At 41.5% G+C, this 23,110-nt stretch overlaps 1 protein-coding gene across 1 annotated transcript in view; it reads left to right on the top strand.

Moving 5' to 3' along the window:
• LOC129845586 (von Willebrand factor-like) overlaps positions 1–16,192 on the top strand; it is a 110,680-nt gene extending 94,488 nt beyond the window's left edge. Inside the window, exons 25-27 of the mRNA XM_055913435.1 lie at positions 3,337–3,376; positions 3,801–3,898; positions 15,919–16,192. Coding sequence (XP_055769410.1) covers positions 3,337–3,376; positions 3,801–3,898; positions 15,919–16,104 — 324 coding nt within the window. The 3' untranslated portion in view covers positions 16,105–16,192. The remainder of the gene's footprint in view (positions 1–3,336; positions 3,377–3,800; positions 3,899–15,918) is intronic.
• Positions 16,193–23,110: the final 6,918 nt, after the last annotated feature.

Here is a 23,110-nt window from a genome sequence, read left to right as displayed (position 1 = left end):
TACTGTACTACTGTACTACCGTACTACTGTACTACCGTACTACCGTACTACTGTACTACTGTACTACCGTACTACTGTACTACCGTACTACCGTACTACTGTACTACTGTACTACCGTACTACTGTACTACCGTACTACCGTACTACTGTGCTACTGTACTACCGTACTACTGTACTACCGTACTACCGTACTACTGTGCTACCGTACTACTGTACTACTGTACTACTGTACTACTGTGCTACTGTGCTACTGTACTACTGTGCTACTGTACTACTGTACTACTGTACCACTGTGCTACTGTACTACTGTACTACCGTATTACTGTATTACTGTACTACCGTACTACTGTGCTACTGTACTACTGTGCTACTGTACTACTGTACTACTGTACTACTGTACCACTGTGCTACTGTACTACTGTACTACCGTATTACTGTATTACTGTACTACCGTACTACTGTACTACCGTACTACTGTGCTACTGTACTACCGTACTACTGTGCTACTGTACTACCGTACTACTGTGCTACTGTACTACCGTACTACTGTGCTACTGTACTACCGTACTACTGTGCTACTGTACTACTGTACTACCGTATTACTGTACTACTGTGCTACTGTACTACCGTACTACTGTGCTACTGTACTACTGTACTACCGTATTACTGTACTACTGTGCTACTGTACTACCGTACTACTGTGCTACTGTACTACTGTACTACTGTACTACTGTGCTACTGTGCTACTGTACTACTGTACTACTGTACTACCGTACTACTGTGCTACCGTACTACCGTACTACCGTGCTCTGAGCTTTGAGCACATTGCACCACGGGAGGGTCATGTTATGTGTCCAAATGAAAGTGTGAGTACAGAGACACTTCTCGGGTGCGTACTCCGTTGGTACATATTTTGAAGCGTCGCTGCTTCATCTGAAAGTATGCACAGAAATATGACGCAACCATGTAAAACAAAGACGCAACGTTTCTTGAAAACAATGGCGGCTGGAATTAAACTGAAGTGACAGAAAATACACTTTGGAATGAAAAGTGGTCAATTCACGTCTCATATGTTGCCTGACTTCAATAGTTTTTCCTGATGCGTTAATAAATACATACAGTGTTAACATTGGCATGGTTACCTGCCTACAATAAGCAGTGTGTCTAGATCACAAGCCCATAGTAAGTCAATAGGGATTACTGGCTATGTATAGTTGTATGTGTTCTCCACACTCTCCTCCTCCAGGGAACGTCGTGGGAGAATGCACTCAGAGCATGATAGGGTGGAGCACGGGAGCATCCATGTTGAGAAACTCCCTATGACCACCTGAACCTAACTCGAACCCTAATATAAGACAACAATACAACACCACCTACTATCCAACGCTAACCCTCAATACAACACAACACCACCTACATCCAACCACAACACTACCACATTTTACACATTACAGCTCCACAAACACTACATGTCCAAAGGTATGTAGACAACCCTTCAAATTAGTGAATTCAGCTATTTCAGCCACACCGGTTGCTGACAGGTGTATAAAATCGAGGACACCGCCATGCAATCTCCATAGACAAACATTGGTAGTAGAATGGCCTTACTGAAGAGCACAGTGACTTTCAATGTGGCACTGTCATAAGATGCCACCTTTCAAACAAATCAGTTCATAAAATTTCTGCCCTGCAAAAGCTTCCCCGGTAAAATCTGTGTGTTGTTATCGTGAAGTGGAAATGTCTAGGAGCAACACTGTCTGAGCCACGAAGTGGTAGACCACACAAGCTTACAGAATGGGACTGCCGAGTGCTGAAAAATAATCTGTCCTCGGTTGCAACACTCACTACTGAGTTCTAAACTTCCTCTGGAAGTAACGTCAGCACAAGAACTGTTCGTCGGGTGCTTCATGAAATGGGTTTCCATGGTCGAGCAGCCACACACAAGCCTAAGATCACCAAGCGCAATGCCAAGCGTTGGCTGGAGTGGTGTAAAGCTTGGTGCCATTGGACTCAGTGGAAACGCGTTCTCCGGAGTGATGAATCACGCTTCACCATCTGGCAGTCCAACGGACAAATATGGGTTTGGCGGATTGTCAACAGAAAGCTACCTGGCCCAATGCATAGTGCCAACTGTAAAGTTTGGTGGAGAGGGAATAATGGTCTGGGGCTGTCTTTCATGTTTCGGGCTAGGCCCTTTAATTCCAGTGAAGGGGTATCTTAACACTACAGCATACACTGACATTCTAGACAATTCTTCGTTTCCAACTTTGTTTGAACAGTTTGGGGAAGGCCCTTTCCTGTTTCAGCATGACAATGCTCCTGTGCACAAAGCAGGTCCATACAGAAATGATTTGTCGACATCAATGTGGAAGAACTTGACTGGCCTGCACAGAGCCCTGAACTCAACCCCATCGAACACCTTTGGGATGAATTGGAACGCCGACTGTGAGCCAGACCTAATCCCCCAACATCAGTGCCCGACCTCACTAATACTCTTGTGGCTGAATGGCAGCAAGTCCCCCGCAGCAATGTTCCAACATCTAGTGGAAAGCCTTCCCAGAAGAGTGGAGACTGTTATAGCAGCAATGCTCCAACATCTAGTGGAAAGCCTTCCCAGAAGACTGGAGTCTGTCATAGCAGCAATGTTCCAACATCTAGTGGAAAACCTTCCCAGAAGAGTGGAGGCTGTTATAGCAGCAATGTTCCAACATCTAGTGGAAAGCCTTCCCAGAAGAGTGGAGGCTGTTATAGCAGCAATGTTCCAACATCTAGTGGAAAGCCTTCCCAGAAGAGTGGAGGCTGTTATAGCAGCAATGTTCCAACATCTAATGGAAAGCCTTCCCAGAAGAGTGGAGGCTGTTATAGCAGCAATGTTCCATCATCTAGTGGAAAGCCTTCCCAGAAGAGTGGAGGCTGTTATAGCAGCAATGTTCCATCATCTAGTGCAAAGCCTTCCCAGAAGAGTGGAGGCTGTTAGAGCAGCAATGTTCCAACATCTAGTGGAAAGCCTTCCCAGAAGAGTGGAGGCTGTTATAGCAGCAATGTTCCAACATCTAGTGGAAAGCCTTTCCAGAAGGGTGGAGGCTGTTATAGCAGCAATGTTCCAACATCTAGTGGAAAGCCTTCCCAGAAGAGTGGAGGCTGTTATAGCAGCAATATGGGGACCAGCTCCATGTTAATGCCCATGATTTTGGAATGAGATGTTGGACGAGAAGGTGTCCACATACATTTGGCCGTGTAGTGTATCTATATCAAATGTCTCTGTTGTGTTTTATATATGGTATGTCTTTGATGTGTTTTATATTATATGAAATGTCTAACCGTCTCTGTGTTCAGGGGAAGATCAGCCAGATAGGAACCAGCTGCTGTGAGATGTGTGAGTATCATCTACAGGGTGTTTGTAGCTTGTGTACCTTGTACCTTGTGTTTGTGTCTGTACTGTGTGATTGTAATGTGTGTGTGTGTTTATATTATTAACTGTGTGTGTTTATACTGAGTGTGTGTACTGAGTGTGTGTCCTTATTGTGTAGGTGTACTGAGTGTGTGTGTGTGTGTGTGTGTGTGTGTTGGTGTTGGTACAGAGTGTGTGTTGGTGTCGGTACAGAGTGTGTGTTCGTGTCGGTACAGAGTGTGTGTTGGTGTCGGTACAGAGTGTGTGTTGGTGTCGGTACTGAGTGTGTGTGTGTGTTGGTGTCGGTACTGAGTGTGTGTGTGTGTTGGTGTCGGTACTGAGTGTGTGTGTGTATCTGTAGGTACAGAGCCAGAGTGTAGGTGTACTGAGTGTGTGTGTGTATCTGTAGGTACAGAGCCAGAGTGTAGGAAGACAGTGGGAACACTCAACTACATCAAAGTGGACGACTGTCAGTCACAACAACAGATAGAACTACACTACTGTGAGGTGAGAACACACACAAATATTTAGCGGAGACTCTCACTCTTAAACACACAATACATGGTTTGGGCAACCAATCTGAATTTTTTGATGGATAGCAACAGTCAACAAAACTTATAGTTTTTAATTTAACAAATATTTTTTTATGGCTATATAATTTAAAAGTGTATCAGGGGTAACTACTTGCAACTGATAGCTGAAATATTGAGACTGTTGAAGTGTTTTTCAAATCCAAAATGTTTCTGTTGCATGGTTTGCTAGCTAGCTGGTTAGCTGGTTAGCTGGTTAGCTAGTTAGCTGGTTAGCTAGCTAGCTGGTTTGCTAGCTAGCTGGTTAGCTAGCTCTCATTGAAAACGTTGCTAATGCTAACCATAGTTAATATGACACATTTTTCCAAATGTCTGTTAGCTAGCTAACTAAAAGTGCTGAATGTAGTAGCAAAACGTTTTTTTTTTTATTATTACTTTATCTAGTCCTTTGCCTATATCTTAATCTGACTTTCCTACAGGTCATGTTGTTTTTCACATTTCTGTCTCTGGTAAACACACACTATATCAAATAAAATCTAAGTGTGTCACATGCACAGGATACAGAAGGTGTAAACGGTGCAGTGCAATGGTTATCGCATAGTGCAGTATTTTGTTAAATACATGTAGCTAGCTAAACAATGAATCCTAATCCCAACTATAATGCCGTGTTCAGAACAACAATCAGAATTTTATTTATTTATTAAAACGGTCATCCAATTTTGAATTCGAACTCGGGCCTCTTTCTAGAGCTCCGACTTTCAGACCTGAACATTACTGATGTCATGATTTGACCTCGCATTTTTCCAAGTTCCCAGTTGTTTTGAATGCGGTAATACTACCATGCATGAGTCTGCAGGTAGCTAAAGCTAACCAACTGGTGGTCAATGTTAGCTAGCTAGCAAAAATAAGGCTATAACTACCAATACAAATGGCTTTCTGCGATACGAATAATATTACTACACAGATCATACACGTAATGTTAGCTAAAGAGCCAGCCAGCTAAAATTAACTATCTAGCTAACAGTAAGCTTTAACTTAAAATGAAAACAACTTTCTGACTAAATGTGTTCTCTTTTGGACTCTCTCTGCATTTGGCAATCATCTCTCTGCTTCCACCGGGCAATCCAAAACTAGCTCAACTTGTTTCCGTGACAGCGGCACTGTTTCTTCCCCCCGTTTCTTCCCCACCACTGTCATCAGTAGACTGGTTCAATATTTTTTTTTATTGAATCAGGGATTTCCTCATTGTTTGATAAATGTTCATTCAGGGAGAGTCAGCACGATCGTCCTCCAGAAAGTTGTCCATCACAACTTGTTCCCACTAATCTCTGTCGATAGCGCTATTAATTTCAGGGCAGTAATGTAGAGAGCAGTAGCAAAACTTTTTCAGGTCTTCATGATATCTTTAAAAAAAGGTAGAAAGGATTGTCCTGCTGAGCAGCTACATGGCACCACCAATCCAAACTCATCTCCCGGTATATCCATTATCTCAGCCAATCATGGCTAGTGGGAAAGTTCCTGTATGTTTCCATGGCTAAACCAACCAGGCTCATAATTAAAAATTGTATTAATATATTCAGAAGGCATATAAGTTTGTTATGAAGACACATGAAAGTTCACATGTTCAAGATGGAATTTCTGCCAGAAAAAGCATTTTGATGCAAATAAATGTAAAACAAAAAGTTGAAATGCCTCTCCTGTGAAGTAGTGACGTACATGCAACATACATCTTGCTTCTTGAAACAGGTCAAAAGTGGTAAGTAGCTTTGACCAGAAACATAGAATGAGACTTTGACTGCATGGACAATGCATCCAGAGACACCCAGTGATTAGACACACTACTTCATTTGATGGTTCAACACAGTTCAACTCCTGATCAGCACAGATCAGCATTGTTTTATTTCATTCTCTATTAAAAACACAGTTTGAGATCCTTGTGAGGGGTTTTCTCCAAATTGGGCTTCCTGGGAAAATGTTGACCGAGGTTGCGAACAGTAACGAAGGGGAGTGGGACTTAGTGATGAGTTAATTAAAGTAGGTAAGACAACAATATATTATGACCCCCCCCCCCCCCCTCTCGCTCTCCCTCCTTCCCTCTATCTCTCTCCCGCTCTCTCTCCCCCTCTCTCTCCCTCACCCTCCCTTTCTCTCTCTCCCTCTCTCTCACCCTCTCTCCCTCACTCAATGCAAAGGGACTTTATTGGCATGGAAAACATGTTTACATTGCCAAAGCAAGTGAAATAAACCAAAGTGAGGAGACAGTAAATACTCAGGGTTGAAAAAGATGAATACATTTCAAGTGTTATATTATCAGCTGTGTAAAGTGTTCTGGCAACGTGCAAATAGTATGAATAGTAGTAAATAAACAGATAAACATTGGTTGTGTTCCACCTGGATGCCCTGTTCTCATGGCAACAGGTCACAAAGCTGCTGTGACTGAACACGGTGGTATTTACCCTAACCGATATGATAGTTTATCAATGATTTTCTTTCAACTTCTTTGTGGGTCCGTGTGATCTGTGGGAAATATCTCGAAGGTGGTCATTCATTTCGCAGGAGGTTAGGAAGTGCCCGCTCAGTTTACATCTCATTTTGTAGGCAGTGTGCACATAGCCTGCCGTCCCTTGAAAGCCAGGTCTCTCTCAATAGTAAGGCTATGTTCAGGATTGTCTTAATTTGGGGTCAGTTACAGTAATCAGGTATTCTACCACTGTGTACTCTCTGTTTAGGGCCAGATACCATTCAAATTAGGTCTGTTTTTAGGTTGATTCTTTCCAGTGTGTCAAATTGTTACCTTTTTGCTTTCTCATAATTTGGTTGTGTCTATTTGTGTTGTTGTTCTGGGGATGTGTGGGGTCTGTTTGTGTTTTTTTTTTTTTTTTTTTTTTTTTTTAACCTTTATTTAACTAGGCAAGTCAGTTAAGAACAAATTCTTATTTTCAATGACGGCCTAGGAACAGTGGGTTAACTGCCTGTTCAGGGGCAGAACGACAGATTTGTACCTTGTCAGCTTGGGGATTTGAACTTGCAACCTTTCGGTTACTAGTCCAACGCTCTAACCACTAGGCTACCCTGCCCCCCCGTGAACAAAGCCCCTGAAACCAGCGACTCTTCTCCAGGTTCATCTCTCTGAAGGTGAGGGCTTTGTGGTGGAATGTGTAAGCATCGCTTCCTTTTAGGTGGTTGTTGAATTGAACAGCTTTTTTTCTGGATTTTGATAACTAGCAGGTATTGTCCTAATGCTGTTATTCTTGCAGTATTCTACATGCAGTCTCAATTGGGTCTTTGTCCAATGTTGTGAATTCTTTGTTGGTGAGTGGACCCAGACTTCACAACCATAGAGGGCACAGACTTCACAACCATAGAGGGCAATGTGTTATATAACTGACTTAACCTGTCTAGGCTGAGGGTGCCGCTAGCGGCACTCCCCCCCACCCCCACTGAAAAGGCAGAGCCGCGAAATTCAAAAAAAATATTTTTTTTAAATATTTAACTTTCACACATTAAAGTCCAATACAGCTAATGAAAGACACAGATCTTGTGAATCCAGCCAACATGTCCGATTTTTTAAATGTTTTACAGGGAAGACACAATATGTAAAGATGTAAATCTATTACCTAAAAACACATTAGCATAATCCACCATCTTTTATTTGTCCACCAACACCAGTAGCTATCACCAATTCGGCTAAACTAAGATATTTATAGCCCCTAACCAAGAAAAAAACTCATCAGATGACAGTCTGATAACATATTTATGGTATAGGATAGGTTTTGTTAGAAAAATGTGCATATTTCAGGTAGATGTCATAGGTTACAATTGCACCCACCGTCACAAATGGACTAGAATAACTACATAGAGCAACGTGTTTACCTAATACTAATCATCAAACATTTCGTAAATATACACAGCATACACTAATCGAAAGACACAGATCCTGTGAATACAGACAATATTTCAGATTTTCTAAGTGTCTTACAGCGAAAACACAATAAATCGTTATATTAGCATAGCACATAGCACATAGCAGCCCAGCATTGATTCTAGCCAAAGTGAGCGATAACGTCAACATCGCCAAAATATATTAATTTTTTCACTAACCTTCTCAGAATTCTTCAGATGACACTCCTGTAACATCATATTACACAATCCATATAGAGTTTGATCGAAAATGTTTATATTTAGCCACCAAAATCATGGTTAGACAATGTGAAATGTAGCCCAGCTGGTGAGAAAATGTCCGTGCGCCATATTAGACAGTGATCTACTCTTATACATAAATACTCATAAACGTGACTAAAAAATATAGGGTGGACAGGGATTGATAGACAATTTAATTCTTAATACAATCGCGGAATTACATTTTTTAAATGATCCTTACTTTTCAATACAGTTTGCGCCAAGCGAAGCTACGTCAAAAAACATGGCGTCCTAAGCCACTAACATTTTTCGACAGAAACACGATTTATCATAATAAAAATGTCCTACTTTGAGCTGTTCTTCCATCAGTATCTTGGGCAAAGGATCCTTTCTTGGGTCTAATCGTCTTTTGGTGGAAAGCTGTCCTCTTGCCATGTGGAAATGCCAACTGCGTTCGGGATGAACTGGAAGCGTGCCCAGCAATTCACAGCGTTTCAGAAATAAATGTCCCAAAATCGCACTAAACGGATATAAATTGCTATAAAACGCTTTAAATTAACTACCTTATGATGTTTTTAACTCCTATAACGAGTAGAAACATGACCAGAGTAATATTACTCCCTCCACTAATGCTTGGAACAAGTGCGGGTCGATGTCCTCCAGGCGCATAACGCAGCAAGAAAAGAGTTCCTAGCTACAGGGTTTTTTAATTTGTAGTGCCTGTGAACGCGCAATCGACCCCATTCAAATCGTCATCACGTAAAGGCATCCAGGGGAAGACGTAAGCAGTGTCCGTATACTCATAGCAATAACTGTGGCCTTTTAACTGACTCCAGATCAGGGGCCAACATTTCTGAAATCTGACTCCATGTCAGGGAAATTGCTGTAGAATGGGTTCTGTTCCACTTAGAGACAAAATTTCAACTCCTATAGAAACGATAGACTGTTTTCTATCCAATAATAATAATAATATGCATATTGTACGATCAAGAATTTTGTGGGAAGCCGTTTCAAAAATTACACGATTAGCATAAATAGTGACAACAGCGCCCCCAGCCTCAACAGGTTAAGGTATTTTTAGCCAGATCCTAATTGGGATGTGGAATTTTATGTTACTTTTGATGGCGTAGAAGGCAATTTTTGCCTTGTCTCTCAGATAGTTCATTGCCTTATGTTGATGATTAGGCAGAGGTAGGTACAGTTGAAGTCGGAAGTTTACATACACTTAAGTTGGAGTCATTAAAACTCATTTTTCAACCACTCCACAAATGTCTTGTTAACAAACTATAGTTTTGCTTAGTCTGTTAGGACATCTACTTTGTGCATGACATAAGTAATTTTTCCAACAATTGTTTACAGACAGATTGTTTCACTTCGAATTCACTGTATCACAATTCTAGTTGGTCAGAAGTTGACATACAATAAGGTGACTGTGCCTTTAAACAGCTTGGAAAATTTCAGAAATTATGTCATGGCTTTAGAAGTTTCTGATAGGCTAATTGACATAATTTGAGTCAATTGGAGATGTACCTGTGGATGTATTTCAAGGCTTAACTTCAAATTCAGTGCCTCTTTGCTTGACATCTTGGGAAAATCAAAAGAAATCAGCCAAGACCTCAGAAAATAAATTGTAGACCTCCACAAGTCTGGTTCATCCTTGGGAGAAATTTCCAAACGTCTAAAGGTACCACGTTCATCTGTACAAACAATAGTACGCAAGTATAAACACCATGGGACCACGCAGCCATCATACCGCTCAGGAAGGAGATGCATTCTGTCTCCTAGAGATGAACGTACTTTGGTGCAAAAAAGAGCAAATTAATCCCAGAACAACAGCAAAGGACCTTGTGAAGATGCTGTAGGAAACGGGTACAAACGTATCTATATCCACAGTAAAACGAGTCCTATATCGACATAACCTGAAAGGCCGCTCAGCAAGGAAGAAGCCACTGCTCCAAAACCGCCATAAAAAAGCCAGACTACGGTTTGCAACTGCACATGGGGACAAAGATTGTACTTTTTGGAGAAATGTCCTCTTGTCTAATGAAACAAAAATAGAACTGTTTGGCCATAATGACCATTGTTATGTTTGGAGGAAAAAGAGTGAAGCTTGCAAGCCGAAGAACACCATCCCATCTGTGAAGCACGGGGGTGGCAGCATCATGTTGTGGGGGTGCTTTGTTGCAGGAGGGACTGGTGCACTTCACAAAATAGATGGCATCATGAGGCAGGAAAATTATGTGGATATATTGAAGAAACATTTCAAGACATCAGTCATGAAGTTAACCTCTCTTGGGCACGTGAGACGGTAGCGTCCCACCTCTTCAACAGCCAGTGAAACTGCTGGGCGTCAAATTCAAATACAGAAATACTCATTATAAAAATTCAGAAAAAATACATATTTTACATAGGTTTAAAGATGAACTTCTTGTGAATCCAACCACGGTGTCAGATTTTAAAAAATGCTTTACGACGAAAGCACACCTTATGATTATTTGAGAACATAGCCCACTAGACAAATCATTACAAACAGTAGCCAGCCAAGTAGAACAGTTACACATGTCAAAAATAGAGATAAAATTAATCCCTTACCTTTGATGATCTTCATATGGTTACACTCAGCAGACATTAATTTACTCAATAAATGTGCCTTTTGTTCGATAAAGTCTCTTTATATCCAAAAACCTCAGTTTTGTTTGTGCGTTTTCTTTAGTAATCCACAGGCTCAAACGCAGTCAAAACAGGAAGACAAAAAATTCCAAATTGTATCCGTAAAGTTCATAGAAACATGTCAAACGATGTTTATATTCATTCCTCAGTTAGGTTTTAGCCTAAATAATCGATAATATTTAAACCGGACAATAACGTCATCAATTTAAAAGGTAAACAAGAAAGGCATTCTCTTGGTCTCGCGCATGAAAAAGCTCTGTGACACTTTAGGGCCCACTCATTCCGACTGCTCTTACTTCTTCATTTTCAGAATACAAGCCTGAAACAATTTCTAAAGACTGTTGACATTTAGTGGAAGGCATAGAAACTGCAATTTGAGTCCTAAGTCAATGGATTCTGTAATGGCATTGACTAGATAACTACAAAACCAAATAAATAACTACTTCCTGAATAGATTTTTCTCAGGTTTTTGCCTGTCAAATCAGTTCTGTTGTAACGGTTTTCTTCCGTTGGTGAAGGAGAGGACCAAAATTGCAGCGCGGCTAGTGATCAACATGTTTAATAAACAAAGAGACGATAACGTGAACACTATACAAAATACAAAATAACAAACGTGAAAACCGAGACAGTCCTATCTGGTGCAGAACACAAAGACAGAAGACAACCACCCACAAACCCCAACACAAAACAAGCCACCTAAATATGATTCCCAATCAGAGACAACACAAAACACCTACCTCTGATTGAGAACCATATTAGGCCAAACATAGAAACAGACAAACTAGACACACAACATAGAATGCCCACCCAGCTCACGTCCTGACCAACACTAAAACAAGTAAAACACACAAGAACTATGGTCAGAACGAGACATCTGTTATACTCACAGACACTATTTTAACAATTTTGGAAATGTTAGAGTGTTTTCTATCCAAATCTACCAGTTATATCCATATCATATCTTCTGGGCCCGAGAAGCAGGCAGTTTAATTTGGGCATGCATTTCATCCAAAATTACGAATGCTGCCCCCTACCCTAGTGAAGTTAAATCTTGGTCGCAAATGTGTCTTCCAAATGGACAATGACCCAAAGCATGCTTCCAAAGTTGTGGAAAAATGGCTTAAGGACAAGAAAGTCAAGGTATTGGAGTTGCCAACACAAAGCCCTGACCTCAATCCCATAAAAAATTTGTGGGCAGAACTGAAAAAGTATGTTCGAGTAAGGAGGCCTAACAAACCTGACTCAGTTACACCAGGTTTGTCAGGAAGAATGGGGGAAAATTCATCCAACTTATTGTGGGAAGCTTGTGGAAGGCTACCTGAAACGTTTGACCCAAGTTAAACAATTTAAAGGCAATGCTACCAAATACTTTTGTTACCAAATACTTTTGTTACCAAATACTTTTGTTGCGTGCAGCTGCCAGAGGGAATATCGTCAAAGAGTACCAGGTATTGTTGTTGACATCCGGTTTGGAGCGAGCGGTCGCATTTGCTCTGCAGGTAGTATAACTTTTCATTACATTTCATTACAGTACAACGGTTTAATTTGTCCAACCTTAGCAATTTCTTCTTAGCTAGCTACATAGCCGTCTGTGTATCAAAGATAATTGCGTAATTATCGTATTTCGTCGTCTATCGTAGTCCACACTGCTATCTGCCCAGCAGCTAGCCAGCTAGCAAACGTCCACCGTCTACCCAATAGTAGTATAACTTTTCATTACCTTTCATTATAGTACAACGGTCTGATTTTCATTTTCATTACAGTACAAAGGTTTGATTTGTTTGATCTTAGCTAGCTACATAGCCGTCTTTGTATCAAACATAATTGTGTAGTTATTGAGGTTCGCTAGCCAGCTATTTTCGTCCTAACGTAACGCAACGTAGCCAACACTGCTAGCTAGCCAGCCTGCCACCGAATAGCAGCATTGTAGAAACGAGTGCATTACAACGGAACGACTTGATTAGTGTAGTGTTGGCTGGCTACACAGTTGTCTTTGCTATCTTTGATTTGTTTGATCTTAGCTAGCTACTTAGCTGGCTACATAGCCGTCTTTGTATCAAAGATAATTGTGTAGTTATCGAGGTTCGCTGAGGTTCGCTAGCCAGGTATTCTCGTCCTAACGTAACGTAACGTAGCGTAGTCAACCCTGCTAGCTAGCCAGCTAGCCACCGATTAGCAGCACTGTAGAAACGATTACATTACAACGGAACGACTTGATTTGTGTATTGTTAGCTAGCTACATAGTTTTCTTTGCTATCTTTGTATCTAAGATAATTGTGTAGCTTTGAGTAATTATCGGTTAGCTAGCCAGCTATTTTCGCCTGCCGCGCTGCCGTCCTCCTACCTAGCCAACACTGCTAGCTAACACTGCTAGCTAGCCAACTTCTACCGAATAGCAGCACTGTAGAAACTTACATTACAACGGAACGACTTGATTAGCGTAGTGTTAGCTAGTTGTCTTTGCTGTCCTTGTATCCATGATAATTGTGTAGTTTAGAGAAATTTAGAGAAATTGTCGAGGTCACCTAGCCAGCTTCACTTTCAACAACGCAGCCACTGCTAGCCAGGCTACTTCACCAGCCAGCAGTACTATATCATTTTAGTCAATCAGATCTTTTATTTTACTTTTATTTTTTGCAACGTAAGCTTAACTTTCTGAACATTCGAGACGTGTAGCCCACTTGTCATTCTAATCTCCTTTGCTTTAGCGTAGCCTCTTCTGTAGCCTGTCAACTATGTGTCTGTCTATCCCTGTTCTCTCCTCTCTGCACAGACCATACAAACGCTTCACACCGCGTGGCCGCGCCCACCCTAACCTGGTGGTCCCAGCCCGCACGACCCACGTGGAGTTCCAGGTCTCCGGTAGCCTCTGGAACTGCCGATCCGCGGCCAACAAGGCAGAGCTCATCTCAGCCTATGCGTCCCTCCAGTCCCTCGACTTCTTGGCACTGTCGGAAACATGGCTCACCATAGATAACACTGCTACTCCTACTGCTCTCTCTTCGTCTTCCCACGCGTCCTACCTGACAGGTCGCTCCTACCAGGTGGCGTGGCGAGAATCTGTCTCCTCACCACGCGCTCTCACCACTGGTGTCCCCCAGGGCTCTGTTCTAGGCCCTCTCCTATTCTCGCTATACACCAAGTCACTTGGCTCTGTCATAACCTCACATGGTCTCTCCTATCACTGCTATGCAGACGACACACAATTAATCTTCTCCTTTCCCCCTTCTGATGACCAGGTGGCGAATCGCATCTCTGCATGTCTGGCAGACATATCAGTGTGGATGACGGATCACCACCTCAAGCTGAACCTCGGCAAGACGGAGCTGCTCTTCCTCCCGGGGAAGGACTGCCCGTTCCATGATCTCGCCATCACGGTTGACAACTCCATTGTGTCCTCCTCCCAGAGCGCTAAGAACCTTGGCGTGATCCTGGACAACACCCTGTCGTTCTCAACTAACATCAAGGCGGTGGCCCGTTCCTGTAGGTTCATGCTCTACAACATCCGCAGAGTACGACCCTGCCTCACACAGGAAGCGGCGCAGGTCCTAATCCAGGCACTTGTCATCTCCCGTCTGGATTACTGCAACTCGCTGTTGGCTGGGCTCCCTGCCTGTGCCATCAAACCCCTACAACTCATCCAGAACGCCGCAGCCCGTCTGGTGTTCAACCTTCCCAAGTTCTCTCACGTCACCCCGCTCCTCCGCTCTCTCCACTGGCTTCCAGTTGAAGCTCGCATCCGCTACAAGACCATGGTGCTTGCCTACGGAGCTGTGAGGGGAACGGCACCTCAGTACCTTCAGGCTCTGATCAGGCCCTACACCCAAACAAGGGCACTGCGTTCATCCACCTCTGGCCTGCTCGCCTCCCTACCACTGAGGAAGTACAGTTCCCGCTCAGCCCAGTCAAAACTGTTCGCTGCTCTGGCACCCCAATGGTGGAACAAACTCCCTCACGACGCCAGGACAGCGGAGTCAATCACCACCTTCCGGAGACACCTGAAACCCCACCTCTTCAAGGAATACCTAGGATAAAGCAATCCTTCTGCCCCCCCCCCCCTAAAAGATTTAGATGCACTATTGTAAAGTGGCTGTTTCACTGGATGTCATTAGGTGAATGCACCAATTTGTAAGTCGCTCTGGATAAGAGCGTCTGCTAAATTACTTAAATGTAAATGTAAATGTACTAATTGAGTGTATGTAAACTTCTGACCCACTGGGAATGTGATGAAAGAAATAAAAGCTGAAATAAATTATTCTGTCTACTATTATTCTGACAGGTCACATTCTTAAAATAAAGTGGTGATCCTAACTCACCTAAAACAGGAAATTTGTACTAGGATTAACTGTCAGGAATTGTGAAATACTGACTTTAAATGTATTTGGCCAAGGTGTATGTAAACTTCCGACTTCAACTGTATATTTTTGTGTGCTCTAGGGCAACTATCAAGGCTCAGGAAAAGACCCAGGTACAGACAGTTTCGAAGTAGCAAAAGTTAATTACAAAAACAGGGGTCAGGCAAACGACAGGTCAAGGGCAGGCAGAGGTCATGTACAGAACGGCATGCAGGCTCAGGGTCAGGGCTTGCATGGGTCAGTAATCCAGGGAGGTGTGACAAGGTACAAAACGACAGTCAGGGTCAGGGCAGAATGGTCAAAAACGGGAAAACAGGAACTAGAGAAAGACAGGAGCACGGGACAAAACACAGGTATAAATACACTGAGGATACTGGGGAAGATGGCCGACACCTGGAGGGTGGAGACAAGCACAAAGACAGGTCACACCCTGAAACAGATCAGGGTGTGACAGCAACAGTGTCTAGAAAGAATTTGTATTTGTTGTCTTGGCTACTGGACCTTTTTTGGGACACCATTATTTTTGTTTTACTGAGATTCACTGTCAGGGCGCCGGTCTGACAGAATCTGCACAGAAGATCTAGGTACTGCTGAAGGCCCTCCTTGGTTGTGGACAGATCTCGCGTGAGGCCGGGTGCTGCAGACTGTTCTAGTGCCCTCGCCATTTTATTGATATATTTGTTGAAGAGGGTGGGGCTCAAGCTGCATCCCTGTCTCACCCCACGGCCCTGAGTAAAGAAATCTGTGTGTTTATTGCCAATTTTAACTGCACACTTGTTTTTGTGTCTAATGATTTTATAATGTTCTTCCTCTTTCTCTCTCTCTCTTTCAGGGGAAGTGTCGTAGTAAGAGTGTATATTCCCTGGAGACTAACGCTGTGGAGAGGGAGTGTGTGTGTTGTGCTTCTGTGGCGACAGAGCCTCTGAGCGTTCCGCTGCTGTGTTCTAATGGAACACTGACACATCACAACGTTCTGTCTGTCACCGCCTGCGACTGTCTGGCCCAGCACTGCACCTAGAGAGAGAACTGAATCAAATTGAGAGAGACTGTGTGTGTGTGTGTACCCTAATAAACATGTACTCAAATAAACAATTTGGATATTCTCATTCTGTCTGTCTGTCTTTCTTTCTCTCTCTCAATTCATCTGTCTTTCTCTTGTTGTGGCATTTTCCTGTATTACCAAGTGAGGAGCGTTACAAACTACACATCAGTCAATGAGCTTTAACCTGTCTAGGATGAGGGTGCCGCTAGCGGCACTCCCCCCCCCACCCCCACTGAAAAACCAGTGCCGCGAAATTCAAAAAAAATATTTTTTTCAAATATTTAACTTTCACACATTAAAGTCCAATACAGCTAATGAAAGACACAGATCTTGTGAATCCAGCCAACATGTCCGATTTTTAAAATGTTTTACAGGGAAGACACAATATGTAAAGATGTACATCTATTACCTAAAAACACATTAGCATAATCCACCATCTTTTATTTGTCCACCAACACCAGTAGCTATCACCAATTCGGCTAAACTAAGATATTTATAGCCCCTAACCAAGAAAAAAACTCATCAGATGACAGTCTGATAACATATTTATGGTATGGGATAGGTTTTGTTAGAAAAAAGTGCATATTTCAGGTAGATGGCATAGGTTACAATTGCACCCACCGTTACAAATGGACTAGAAAAACTACATAGAGCAGCGTGTTTACCTACTTACTAATCATCAAACATTTCGTAAAAATACACAGTATACACTAATCGAAAGACACAGATCCTGTGAATACAGACAATATTTCAGATTTTCTAAGTGTCTTACAGCGAAAACACAATAAATCGTTATATTAGCATAGCACATAGCACATAGCAGCCCAGCATTGATTCTAGCCAAAGTGAGCGATAACGTCAACATCGCCAAAATATATTAATTTTTTCACTAACCTTCTCAGAATTCTTTAGATGACACTCCTGTAACATCATATTACACAATCCATATAGAGTTTGATCGAAAATGTTTATATTTAGCCACCAAAATCATGGTTAGACAATGTGAAATGTAGCCCAGCTGGTGAGAAAATGTCCGTGCGCCATATTAGACAGTGATCTACTCTTATACATAAATACTCATAAACGTGACTAAAAAATATAGGGTGGACAGGGATTGATAGACAATTTAATTCTTAATACAATCGCGGAATTACATTTTTTAAATGATCCTTACTTTTCAATACAGTTTGCGCCAAGCGAAGCTACGTCAAAAAACATGGCGTCCTAAGCCACTAACATTTTTCGACAGAAACACGATTTATCATAATAAAAATGTCCTACTTTGAGCTGTTCTTCCATCAGTATCTTGGGCAAAGGATCCTTTCTTGGGTCTAATCGTCTTTTGGTGGAAAGCTGTCCTCTTGCCATGTGGCAATGCCAACTGCGTTCGGGATGAACTGGAAGCGTGCCCAGCAATTCACAGCGTTTCAGAAATAAATGTCCCAAAATCGCACTAAACGGATATAAATTGCTATAAAACGCTTTAAATTAACTACCTTATGATGTTTTTAACTCCCATAACGAGTAGAAACATGACCAGAGTAATATTACTCCCTCCACTAATGCTTGGAACAAGTGCGGGTCGATGTCCTCCAGGCGCATTACGCAGCAAGAAAAGAGTTCCTAGCTACAGGGTTTTTTAATTTGTAGTGCCTGTGAACGCGCAATCGACCCCATTCAAATCGTCATCACGTAAAGGCATCCAGGGGAAGACGTAAGCAGTGTCCGTATACTCATAGCAATAACTGCGGCCTTTTAACTGACTCCAGATCAGGGGCCAAAATTTCTGAAATCTGACTCCATGTCAGGGAAATTGCTGTAGAATGACTTCTGTTCCACTTAGAGACAAAATTTCAACTCCTATAGAAACTATAGACTGTTTTCTATCCAATAATAATAATAATATGCATATTGTACGATCAAGAATTTTGTGGGAAGCCGTTTCAAAAATTACACGATTAGCATAAATAGTGACAACAGCGCCCCCATCCTCAACAGGTTAAGCTTTAGCCTTTGACTTTCAACAATTCACTATCTATAATGAATTTTGAGAGTCCCTACAGAAGAATACAAATATATTTTATAGGCAAGATAAACCCCCCTCAACTTACATGACGAATCACAGATCTTAGGAACAGTTCACAAAGGTTAACCTCTCCCGCTTCCCTCTAACCGGATCCGGGATCCTCCTCATCAAAAAAGCTGACTAGCATAGCCTAGCCTAACGGGACAAGGATATCATATAATATAATTTCATGAAATCACAAGTCCAATACAGCAAATGAAAGATAAACATCTTGTGAATCCAGCCATCATTTCCGATTTTTAAAATGTATTACAGCGAAAACACAATATGTATTTATATTAGATAACCACAACAGCCAAACACGGCATATTTTCACCATGTTTCCACCGCATAGGTAGCTTTCACAAAACTCACAAATAGAGATAAAATTAATCACTAACCTTGAACAACTTTATCAGATGACCTCTTTCTTGTGCAATTCCCCACTTGAAAAGGACAGTCCCTCCACATGAAGATTTTAACTGGATTTCACTCAATAAACAGCCATAGAATCAGTTGTTTGTCTTTTATTTACCATTCTTTGGTTGGCAGTAAACAGGTGAAAAACCTCAAAAAAGAGATGACAAATACAAGTTATTATTTTTATTATTATTTTTTTTTATTTTACCGTTATTTTACCAGGTAAGTTGACTGAGAACACGTTCTCATTTGCAGCAACGACCTGGGGAATAGTTACAGGGGAGAGGAGGGGGATGAATGAGCCAATTGTAAACTGGGGATTATTAGGTGACCATGATGGTTTGAGGGCCAGATTGGGAATTTAGCCAGGACACCGGGGTTAACACCCCCTAATTAAATACACAAAATTATCCACATTCACCTCAGATAAACACATTTCTGCCATTATAAAATACAAGGTTTCCACTTTTAAGCAAATGTTTCCCAAAATAGAAACCCACCATTTTTATTCAAATGAGCAGAATCAGTATATTTTTATCTAAATTTGCATTTTAGCCAAATACATTCAAAATATTTTTAGTAGTAAAAAATTACATTTATTTTCTAATCAGTAGTTGTAAGCAGATAAATCTTACATTTTTTAACCAAAGATTTTTTAGACTATACATTTGTTACTGAATTAAGAACTTGGTTTACTAAGATTTCTACAAAGTTTAAATTACTTTTAACCATTTCAAACAAGTTCTTTGTCAACAATGAATTTGGCTCTTCTTACTTTTCCTTTATACCACACCAATAACATTTGAAGTTGTGAATACCACTGCAAAAGTACTATCAAAGTTAACCTCTAACGAGCCTCTACCCCGGATCCGGGAGCACACCCCCCCCCCCCCCCCCCCCCCCCCCCCCCCCCCCACACACTGATTAGCATCGCTAGCATAGCGTCACAATTAAATAGTAGCATCTAAATATCATTAAATCACAAGTCCAAGACACCAGATGAAAGATACAGATCTTGTGAATAAAGCCACCATTTCAGATTTTTAAAATGTTTTACAGGGAAGACACAATATGTAAATCTATTAGCTAACCACGTTAGCAAAAGACACCATTTTTTTACTCCAACAGTTTTTTCCTGCGTCAGTAGCTATCACTAATTCGACTAAATAAAAATATATATATAGCCACTAACCAAGAAACAACTTCATAAGATGACAGTCTGATAACATATTTATGGTATAGCATAGTTTTTTTTTGAAAAATGTGCATTTTTCAGGTATAAATCACAGTTCTACATTGCAGCTGCAATCTGAAATAGTGCCGACGCAGCCAGAAGAATTACAGAGACCGACGTCATATAACTAATTACTCATCTTAAAACATTTCAGAAAAATACACAGCGTACAGATATTGAAAGCCCAACATCTGGTGAATCCAAACAATATTTCAGATTTATTAAATGTTTTATAGCGAAAACAAAATGTAGCGCTAAATTAGCATAGCTACGCCATGCAGAACCAGCTGGGCGCCCACGACCAGTTCACATGCACGACAGATATATGAAATAACATCGTAAATTGGGTCTTACTATTGCTGATCTTTCATCAGAATGTTGATCAAGGTGTCCTTTGTCCAGATGAGTCCTTGTTTCGATTCAGAATGGCAACTTTCCCTTTCTTTTTCCTTTCATTTAGCATTGGTACTGGTCGAGTGGCACGGATCTCTCAAACGAAAATAAAATCAGAGAACGGAACACCGCAAAACTCCCGAAAAAAATCTAATAATCTGATTAAACTATATTGAAAAAACATACATTACGATGATATGGTCACATGCATCAAACAAAATTCGAGACGGAGATAGTTTTCATCCGTAACGGCAGCAAAACAGTAGACAATCGCACCTCCAAGTCGCCCGATTCAGAGAACCGGAAGTTCTCGGTCACGCCAAAGAAATAGGTCTTATTTCACGTCAGAACAAGATAAACAAAAAATTTCTCCTCTGACGTCCTCTTGACACCCAGAGGAAGGCGAATGAAGTGTGTTTCGGGTCATAGGTGGCGTGACCATTTATAGGCAGAGCGTTGAAGCGAGCATAGACATCTTGCATTCTACTTCTTGGTCAGGGAAAGTGCTGTCAAATGACTTGTGTTTCTCTCAGAGACAAAATTGAAACGGTTTTTGAAACTAGAGATTGTTTTCTATCCAATGGTATTAATTATATGCATATAGTAAGAGCAATAATTGAATAAGAGGCAGTTTAATCTGTAGAGCAAATTATGCTAATGCGAAAACAGCACCCCCTGTATTCTCAAGAAGTTAAGAGTTAAGAGTCTGTGTTTTCCAGAGTATCATTAGCAGTGCACTGCTTAAGTCAGTCTAACAAAACATGGCCAATATGGCGCTTACCGGCTGTCTTTCACAGTTTTGTGGAGGGCTTGGACTTGCACAGTCACCTTGATCACATAGATGAAGTTTCCTTGGTCTTGTGGTGCTATAAATGCTCCTTTCACTGCGTTCTAAAGACAACAGCAGAGCCAGGTGCTGGCACGCCCAGATCGCCTGGAAGATTTGTTCCACCTGGTTCAATCAATCAATCAATTTTATTTTATATAGCCCTTCGTACATCAGATAATATCTCGAAGTGCTGTACAGAAACCCAGCCTAAACCCCAAACAGCTAGAATGCAGGTGTAGAAGCACGGTGGCTAGGAAAAACTCCCTAGAAAGGCCAAAACCTAGGAAGAAACCTAGAGAGGAACCAGGCTATGAGGGGTGGCCAGTCCTCTTCTGGCTGTGCCGGGTGGAGATTATAACAGAACTATGCCAAGATGTTCAAAAATGTTCATAAGTGACAAGCATGGTCAAATAATAATCATGAATAATTTTCAGTTGGCTTTTCATAGCTGATCATTAAGAGTTGAAAAACAACAGGTCTGGGACAGGTGGCGGTTCCATAACCGCAGGCAGAACAGCTGAAACTGGAATAGCAGCAAGGCCAGGCGGACTGGGGACAACAAGGAGTCACCACGGGCGGCAGTCCCGACGCATGGTCCAGGGCCCAGGTCCTCCGAGAGAAAGAAAGAGAGAAGGAGAAAATTAGAGAGAGCCAAGATTTTCAAAATGTTCATAAATGACAAGCATGGTCAAATAATAATCAGGAATAAATCTCAGTTGGCTTTTCATAGCCGATCATTAAGAGTTGAAAACAGCAGGTCTGGGACAGGTAGGGGTTTCGTAACCGCAGGCAGAAACAGTTGAAACTGGAATAGCAGCAAGGCCGGGCGGACTGGGGACAGCAAGGTGTCAGCATGCCCGGTAGTCCTGACGTATGGTCCTAGGGCTCAGGTTCTCAGAGAGAAAGAGAGAACGAGAGAATTAGAGAGAGCATACTTAAATTCACACAGGACACTGGATAAGACAGGAGAAGTATTCCAGGTATAACCAACTGACCCTAGCCCCCCGACACATAAACTACTGCAGCATAAATACTGGAGGCTGAGACAGGAGCGGTCAGGAGACACTGTGGCCCCATCCGAAGAAACCCAGGGCCAAACAGGAAGGATATAACCCCACCCACTCTGCCAAAGCACAGCCCCCACACCACTAGGGGATATCCTCAACCACCAACTTACAATCCTGAGACAAGGCCGAGTATAGCCTTAGGTTCACCACTGATTGAAGGAGGAGGAGTTTCACCACTGAGGAGCTCCCAGGCAGTTTGACAGCACAGTCTTATAACATCATGTTATACAATACATTTATGTTTTGTTCGAAAATGTGCATATTTATAGCTACAAATCCTGGTTTTACATTGCAGCCACCATCACAAATAGCACCAAAGCAGCCAGAATAATTACAGAGAGCAACGTGAAATATATAAATACTCATCATAAAACATTTATGAAAAATACATGGTGTACAGCAAATGAAAGATAAACATCTTGTGAAACCAGACAATATTTCCGATTTTTTAAGTGTTTTACAGCGAAAACACAATATAGAATTATATTAGCTCATCACAATAGCCAAACACACAACGCCATTTATCCACAGCAAACATAGCTTTCGCAAAAACCAGCAATAGATATAAAATGAATCACTAACCTTTGGACAACTTCATCAGATGACAGTCTTATAACATCATGTTATACAATACATTTATGTTTTGTTCGAAAATGTGCATATTTAGAGCTGCAAATCGTGGTTATACATTGTGAATACGGAGCAACAATTCACCAAAATCTCCGTAGATATTTTGGACAGTCACCAAATCTAATCAAAGAACTCGTCATAAACTTTAACCGCTTTGTTAGATTTTTTAAAATAACTTTACCACAACATACATTATGCGTTATTGTGAGAGAGCGCTCACCTATTCTCCGCGGTGTTGGAGTCAACATATTACACAGAAATACGAAATAATATCATAAATGTTATGAATGTAATGTAATGTAATGTCTTACTTTTGCTGTTCTTCCATAAGAATGTTGTGCAAG

Source organism: Salvelinus fontinalis, unplaced genomic scaffold, assembly GCF_029448725.1.
Source record: "Salvelinus fontinalis isolate EN_2023a unplaced genomic scaffold, ASM2944872v1 scaffold_0322, whole genome shotgun sequence".
Lineage (NCBI taxonomy): Eukaryota > Metazoa > Chordata > Actinopteri > Salmoniformes > Salmonidae > Salvelinus > Salvelinus fontinalis.
The sequence above is the reverse complement of the archived record's forward strand: the minus strand, read 5'-3'. Positions and strand labels throughout refer to the sequence as shown.